At 44.4% G+C, this 8,008-nt stretch overlaps 1 protein-coding gene across 2 annotated transcripts; it reads left to right on the forward strand.

Moving 5' to 3' along the window:
* Positions 1 to 6,061: 6,061 nt before the first annotated feature.
* LOC135387230 (uncharacterized) lies at positions 6,062 to 7,398 on the forward strand. Of its 2 annotated transcripts, none has more exons than XR_010420961.1 (3): positions 6,062 to 6,187; positions 6,894 to 6,967; positions 7,073 to 7,398. XR_010420961.1 is itself a non-coding variant. In XM_064616530.1 (3 exons), the coding sequence occupies exons 1-3, from the start codon at positions 6,410 to 6,412 to the stop codon at positions 7,334 to 7,336; spliced, it is 393 nt and encodes a 130-aa protein (XP_064472600.1). In that variant the 5' UTR covers positions 6,382 to 6,409; the 3' UTR covers positions 7,337 to 7,398. The 2 variants fall into 2 exon arrangements, 1 of the variants encoding a protein (XP_064472600.1); XM_064616530.1 differs by lacking the exon at positions 6,062 to 6,187 and adding an exon at positions 6,382 to 6,464.
* Positions 7,399 to 8,008: the final 610 nt, after the last annotated feature.

An 8,008-nucleotide genomic window follows, 5' to 3' on the forward strand; every position in this document is an offset into this window, starting at 1 on the left:
ATCTGAGAGCATCCATGGAGGCCACACGTAACGGTGAATCCAGGTTCATGTGCATGGACGTAACCTATGTGGCGCAGTACAACTAAATAATCGGGCGCAAAGAACGGGCATTTAGAGCAGTAGAACACAGACATCCTCGCATTGCTTGACTGACAGCTACTAAGCTCATACAACACAGAGCAACAACGAACTTCTATAGGCGACGGCTACGGCTAAGTATGGCTCTTTTTGCAGTGACTACACGACGGCAATGTTACAAAAGCCGCTGTTATAAACGAATCGACGAAGCCGTACCACATTTCAGGGCAATTATAAAACCACAAATAATAGGACATATGACAACAAGTCGCACGAAATGTGCTTTGACGCGAATTAACTTTACGACACCAGTGGAAGCCGCTACCGCGATAGCCGTTTCCGTTTCCCCTTCTATTGTCTTTGTTCCTCTGCTCGTACCGCTGATGTATTGCTCTTCTGGGTACTGTGTACATAATCAGTCGTGATCTTTGAAATGGAAAGCGTCGAGTGCCTTTTGATATGTGACGCACATAAAAAGATAGTAAATGTTGGCGGTGATCGGAACATCGAAGCAGTGAGAGAAGCGTTTTTCAAATCTGACCTGGCAAAGACAATACCATGCTCTTCCTCGCTGATTCTACAGGTAAGTTCGTACAACACTATATATATATATATAATGCAGGAAAAAAAGCCATAAAAGAAACAAATAAATGATACTAGACGTGTTTGAAATTCAAACTTACAGATTAACATGGCTTCTACGGCTGCACGCAGAGAAACAGATACTCATGGAGCGATGCGGCAGCGCCAGAGGACACGTGTTTCGCCGTGTTTGCGGCTCGTCAGCCCTGGGTAGCTGCGCATCGTTCCGAATTGGCAAACCAGGGGTCACTCAGCGAGCGATATACACCTGGGAGGGTGACTGAGCACTCCTCAATGCCACAGTGCAAGCCAGTGAATTATAATGCAGGAAAGAAAGCCATGAAAGAAACAAATAAATGATACTAGACGTGTTTGAAATTCAAACTTACAGATTAGCATGGCTTCTATGGCTGCACGCAGAGAAACAGATACACATGGAACGATGCGGCAGCGCCAGATGACACGTGTTTCGCCGTGTTTGCGGCTCGTCAGCCCTGGGTAGCTGCACATCGTTCCGAATTGGCAAACCAGGGGTCACTCAGCGAGCGATATACACCTGGGAGGGTGACTGAGCACTCCTCAATGCCACAGTGCAAGCCAGTGAATTATAATGCAGGAAAAAAGCCATTAAAGAAACAAATAAATGATACTAGACGTGTTTGAAATTCAGACTTACAGATTAACATGGCTTCTATGGCTGCACGCAGAGAAACAGATACTCATGGAACGATGCGGCAGCGCCAGAGGACACGTGTTTCGCCGTGTTTGCGGCTCGTCAGCCCTGGGTAGCTGCGCATCGTTCCGAATTGGCAAACCAGGGGTCACTCAGCGAGCGATATACACCTGGGAGGGTGACTGAGCACTCCTCAATGCCACAGTGCAAGTCAGTGAATTATAATGCAGGAAAAAAAGCCATTAAAGAAACAAATAAATGACACTAGACGTGTTTGAAATTCAAACTTACAGATTAACAAGGCTTCTATTGCTGCACGCAGAGAAACAGATACTCATGGAACGATGCGGCAGCGCCAGAGGACACGTGTTCCGCCGTGTTTGCGGCTCGTCAGCCCTGGGTAGCTGCGCATCGTTCCGAATTGGCAAACCAGGGGTCACTCAGCGAGCGATATACACCTGGGAGGGTGACTGAGCACTCCTCAATGCCACAGTGCAAGCCAGTGAATTATAATGCAGGAAAAAAAGCCATTAAAGAAACAAATAAATGATACTAGACGTGTTTAAAATTCAAACTTACAGATTAACATGGCTTCTATGGCTGCACGCAGAGAAACAGATACTCATGGAACGATGCGGAAGCGCCAGAGGACACATGTTTCGCCGTGTTTGCGGCTCGTCAGCCCTGGGTAGCTGCGCATCGTTCCGAATCGGCAAACCAGGGGTCACTCAGCGAGCGATATATACACCTGGGAGGGTGACTGAGCACTGCTCAATGCCACAGTGTAAGCCAGTGAATTATAATGCAGGAAAAAAGTCATTAAAGAAACAAATACATGATACTAGACGTGTTTGAAATTCAAACTTACAGATTAACATGGCTTCTATGGCTGCACGCAGAGAAACAGATACTCATGGAACGATGCGGCAGCGTCAGAGGACACGTGTTTCGCCGTGTTTGCGGCTCGTCAGCCCTGGGTAGCTGCGCATCGTTCCGAATCTCTGCGTGCAGTGGGACTTATAAACATATGTTCAACGTGCAGCCAAAGAGCGTATGCTATTTTTCTTCATTTAATACTTTACTGGCTTCGCACTGGGCTTTCAGAGGTGAGTCACTCACCCTGACGGGAGGACATCACGTTCCACGTGACCTTCCGACGCCACTCGCTCAAACGTCGCCCACCTACGCATTGCTGATGAAGGCCCAATAAGCCCGAAACAGCTGTCCAGTGCTGGTGTGGCGACGTTTGGGACTTACTTGGGATTTTCTTCCAAACTGCCCATGAATATATTTGCGTAACTGGGTGCCATGGAACGGAACAGCCACAGAAAATCTCTCTAGCTTTGTAGACTATCTCCTTAAAGACATACCCCCACAACTCCCTTCGTATATTAAGGACACTAATCACTTCCTCCAAGTACTAAACCAATGTCAGCCACCTGCTTCTAGTCTCCTAGTTACGCTAGACGTGTCATCCTGATACACCAATATCCCACACGAAGACGGGATCACCACAGCAGAAACGGCTTTTTCAAAGTACTCCGATTCCCCTTGTGATTCGACTGTTCTATCTGCTCTACTGAAACTGATCCTGAGGAACAATAACTTCGAATTTAATGGCAGACAATATCTACAAATCAGCGGCACAGCTATGGGCACTAAGATGGCACCCAGTTACGCAAATATAGTCATGGGCAGTTTGGAAGAAAATTTCTTGAGCCAGTGCGAGCTAAAACCTACTCTCTACAAACGTTACCTGGACGACATATTTATGATCTGGCCACACTCGGAAGACAGCCTGTTAGATTTTATACGCAACTTCAACAACTTCCACCCCTCCATTAACTTCACTCCCCCCATTCTTATTCAGCCACCATTGTTAACTTCCTAGATGTTCAGGTTAAATTCACTAATGGTGGTTTAACAACTGATCTGTTCCGTAAGCCCAACCGATTCTCAACAATACTTATCATTTCAAAGCTGCCATCCGCGGCACACGAAACTGGCCATCCCCTATAGTCAAGCCCTTAGATACAGGAAAATATGCTCAAATGATGGCGATCTGGAAAAAAATTTAGAACAGCTGCAACAAACTTTCGTTGATCGTCAATATCCACTGAACCTGGTGCAAGATGCTCTCAACAGGGCTCGCAAAGTAGATCGCATTAGCTTGTTCGAAAAAAAGAAAAATAACTCGAAAACCAATTCGGTAAACTTAACTGTAACATTCACCGGAAATATCCCAAACATTAACAGCATACTTAATCGCCACCATAGTATCCTCCTCCAGTCCGAACGCACTAAGGAAATTTTTCCCGAACCACCACGTGTCGCTTACAGACGTACACGTAATCTGCAGGATAACTTGGTCCGCTCTAAAGTAAACAGTACGATAAACCCTTCGATTGGTTGTCACCCATGTAATGGCCGACGTTGTCAGATTTGCAAACTAATGCAGACCACGCAGGAAGTCAAAAGTACAAACTCTAATTTTACCGCCAAGATCATTGCGGACCTAGATTGCAATTCCTCGAACGTCATCTATGCAATCCAATGTAACGCATGTCAAGCACAATATGTGGGTCAGACAAAAACTTCTTTCAGAGTCAGATTCAACATCCACCGATCGGATGTCACCAAAAAACCTAATCTTCCGGTTTCCCGCCATTTCAAGCAGCCAGGACATTCTATTAACGATGTATCAATCTTTATTCTCCAGTCAAACTTCAGCTCTGACCGCTCCCGAGAGCAGCGCGAATCCTACCTAATCTACAAATTCCAATCGACCATTAAGGAAGACCCCGGCATGCTATCAACAATTAGAAGTCTAACCTCGTAGATAAGGCACTTTTTTCCAATTCCTTTTCAGCTGGATGGGTGGCCCAACCTGGACAAAGCCACTCCCCCAAGGACGATGACATCACACTTGAACCTCACAAGTCAACATTCTCGAACGTGACCCATTGACGACCGCCAGCAAAGTTTGAAGCAGCACTCACCCTGCCCGGAATTTTCCCGAAAGCGGACAGTGACCTACGGCGAATGACATCACCACCCGGACTTGACCTTCTGGAATATTCCCGAATCTGACTCACTGACAAACGCCTGTGGCGTGCCCGTACCGATTATGACGTTATGTAGCAAACCTATTTAAGAAATGTGTAATCAGCTACGCATCTTTAGTCCTGACGAAGACAGTGCCACTGTCGAAACGTCGACAACCCTTTTAGCATTCCAAGTATCTTAAATGTAAATAAATTATCCCTTTTTTCTTACTTCCCGTACCTTCGTAGTCTGTGTTTCAATTTTCATTTCAGCTACATATATTCGCGGTCGTCCGAACCCCATTCACCAAGTATATATATATATATATATATATATATATATATATATATATATATATATGTGTGTGTGTGTGTGTGTGTGTGTCAGTGTGTGTCAGTGTGGCTTAGTTCGTTAATTTTTTGTACACATCGATGGCGTAAAGTAACGTATATACGGTTATGTCTCGAATGCGCTAAGGCTTCAAACTTTATTACCGTGAAACGCTCACCGAGTTAGGCTCATAGTAATTTTGACTCTTATAGTTGTACAGCAAGAAATTTGCAGAATTTGTGGACATGGACAAGGACGACCGTGTTGAAAACCTTGACAAAGTTAATCTTATTGTGAAACGTGGTGCACAGTCAGAGGCAGATGGTCCTTCTGAGGCCTTTCATGTTGTCACGTGAGCATTTAGATTAAAGCATGAAATAAAGCTGACAAAGGCTTGTCTAAGCCTGCTATTGATCTGGGTTCTTGAAAAAAAAGTTGTAAGGTTATGAACATAGAACTTCCACATGGTGGGCCTCATTTTATAGTTGACTCTGTCCTTCTGCAGTTTTCCCCATCTTTGTCATTTGTTTATATGGCTTACTTCTTTTTGCAAAGGGAACCAGCTCTCAAGCAAGCCACCGGGCCCAGGCTTCCTCAGCCAACACACGATGTTCTTCTATCTGTTCAGGATTTACGCCACTCAGCAAACATCACCTCTGACTTGCGTAACCGGATTGTGAAGTGGCTTCATGCCGATATTTTGAGATATGACTTGTAGTTACCCAATTCGAGTTTTTAAAGTGAAAGTGCCCATTTAGCTACGTTATTGATCCTTAATTGATTCTTGCGCTTTCATGCTTTAACACAGGTATCCTGGCGCAAGAACCTGTATTATGAGGCAGCCCGCCAGTTAGTCTACACGTACCCGATACTGAAGGACGCAGCGGGGACGGTTTTGTAAGTTCAGTGTTTGTACATAAGGTTCATCATTATTTGGCGCTAAAAGTTACAATCCTTTGTGCTCATGATACTTGCACTTTTTGAAACTGTGGCTTTTTCTTTTCTAGCTTCATTCAGATCTTTGCCATTACTGACTTTTACTGCTTGCTCGCATTGTTCATGAGTTAGTATCACTACACCACTTGTTGTATGCAGGAGTCATGGCAGCGTGCTTTAAAATTCAGAACCAAAAACCAACGAAGAAAGCTGTCGGGTATACCTGCAGTAATAGAAGAACGGGAAAAATTCCATCTACGCAGAGAAAATGCAAGGCCTGATTGTGGCGGGACAAAGAAAAGATGATTTCACACAGTGGTGTGTTTGTATTATCTGACATCTGTAGGAGCGCTGTATTTCTCTCCACATGTTTTTTTAAGGTGCATGGATTGTGAACTAATGGTATTACAGAATGATATGTCTCTGGAAGCAAGGTCCATAGATGATGACACATTTTCTGAGAGGGTCATGTGGCTGAGAAATGATGCACCTGCTGTGCAGGAGGTCGTGAGAAAGTACCCAGTGCTAGGAAGTTGCAAAGGGGTTGGTACCCTTTGATGACATTGTTATTTATTTTACTTGTGTTTTGCAGACATGAAGGCCTACAAGCTTTTGTATTAACCATTGCATGGTTTCGGGTGCACGAGGAGTTCATGCGGCTGACTGGGAAAAATAATGAAAAAGAGCTACTCGAACTGTTCAATGTAAAAGGAGAAGATATCATGAAGATAGCAAGATGAAAAAAAAAAAACTGCAGCAAGGGTGATGGCACTCATTAACGAGAGGCTTAGTAAAGCTGTCGCTGTCAATGAACGAAAGTGTAAGTTCCATTAGAGCCCAATGTAGTAGGATGGAGGTGTTGTTCAGCTATGTTATTTTAGTGTAATACTAAATTCAAAATTGGAAAGTACTTGTTGCAGATTCTAGCATATTTGTGCTGGTATTAGGAGTATTCCACAGTTCACATGTAGTTTGCATTACTCCTACTAAGTTTAGGCATGTTGAGGCAATATTTCGACTAGAAATATTGCAACATTGAGATTTGTCTGACTAGCTCTTTTTCACGGTCAGCTGTCTGGATCATAGTAGACACTGTGAGTAACTGTCAGCTCATTCCTGAAACTGTCAAGATTTCACAAATAACATTTTAATTAAAGGTTAAGCGCAAAAACATGCCTATCGCGTCATTGCTAGGTATCACATATCGGATGACACTGTTGGACTCTTACCATCTGTTTTTCTGTTGCAGATTGCTACTCGGTGGGGATCATACATGCCCTTTCACAACTTTTGAAGGAGAGTGCAAGCGACATGTTTGCAACAGTAAGTACTCACGCTATATTGGCATTCTGTGCGAAGTTGCCGGATAAATATTCAATAACATCATAATATGCAGCTCTGATGCCGTTCTTTACTAACTTTATCCAGGACAGCAATGCAGTCTACCCAACAGTGATAACAGAGGACCCCTTCAAGTTCCAGCCTTGTCAAGTCACCGTGGAGGGGAGCACCTACGATGCAGTTGATGTCATTGCAGCCATTAGTACTGGGTTCGAACTCTACTGGGTTTTTAACCTTAAATATGCACCATCCCTTGCAAGGACATTTGCAGCTCTTGAGCACTTTTTTGGACTGGGAGGGAAGAAGAAAAATAGCATCCTTGTGTCACGACTAATCTCTGATCTTGCATAGTAGTTCTGGGCACAAGACGCAAAACTGTAGCTGCAAAACTGCAAAACTGCAGCTCGCAAGCACTGTAGTCATGTTCATCTTTAGAACAGTAAAGAGTAGTCCTGCGGTGTTGCAGAGCTGCTTTGTCTTTCAAGATATGCACCCTGCAGTGTCACCAGGTGCTCTCTGTAGGATGCGAGTAGCTACGGTATCTCTTCTCAGGGTATTTGCTATGTCGATCGTTTCTCCTGGAAATCACGAGTACTAAAGCTTAAAAGCTTGAAATCAACTTGGGAAAAGGTGCCGATGTCAGGATTCTAGTGGTAGCATATCTGACCAGAAATCAGGAGGCCCAGGTTTAAATCCTGGCGTCGGCGCCTTTTCCTGAGTTGATTTCAAGCCCAACGCCCAAGAATACTACTTCAAACGCACAAGAATAAATGAAATCAAACGACTTCGGGGAAAGGTGCTGACGCCAGGATTCTAACTCTGCCTTCTGATTTCCGGTGAGATATGCTACGTCAGATGTGGCTGCCATGGTGTAGTGGCACCATATCTCACCAGGAATCAGAAGGCCTGGGTTAGGATCCTGACGTCGGCACCTTTTCCCAAATTGATTTCAAGCTTTTAAACTTTAGTATTCGTGATTTCCAGGAGAAACGATCGACATAGCAAATACCCTGAGGACAGACA

Source organism: Ornithodoros turicata, chromosome 3, assembly GCF_037126465.1.
Source record: "Ornithodoros turicata isolate Travis chromosome 3, ASM3712646v1, whole genome shotgun sequence".
Classification (NCBI taxonomy): domain Eukaryota; kingdom Metazoa; phylum Arthropoda; class Arachnida; order Ixodida; family Argasidae; genus Ornithodoros; species Ornithodoros turicata.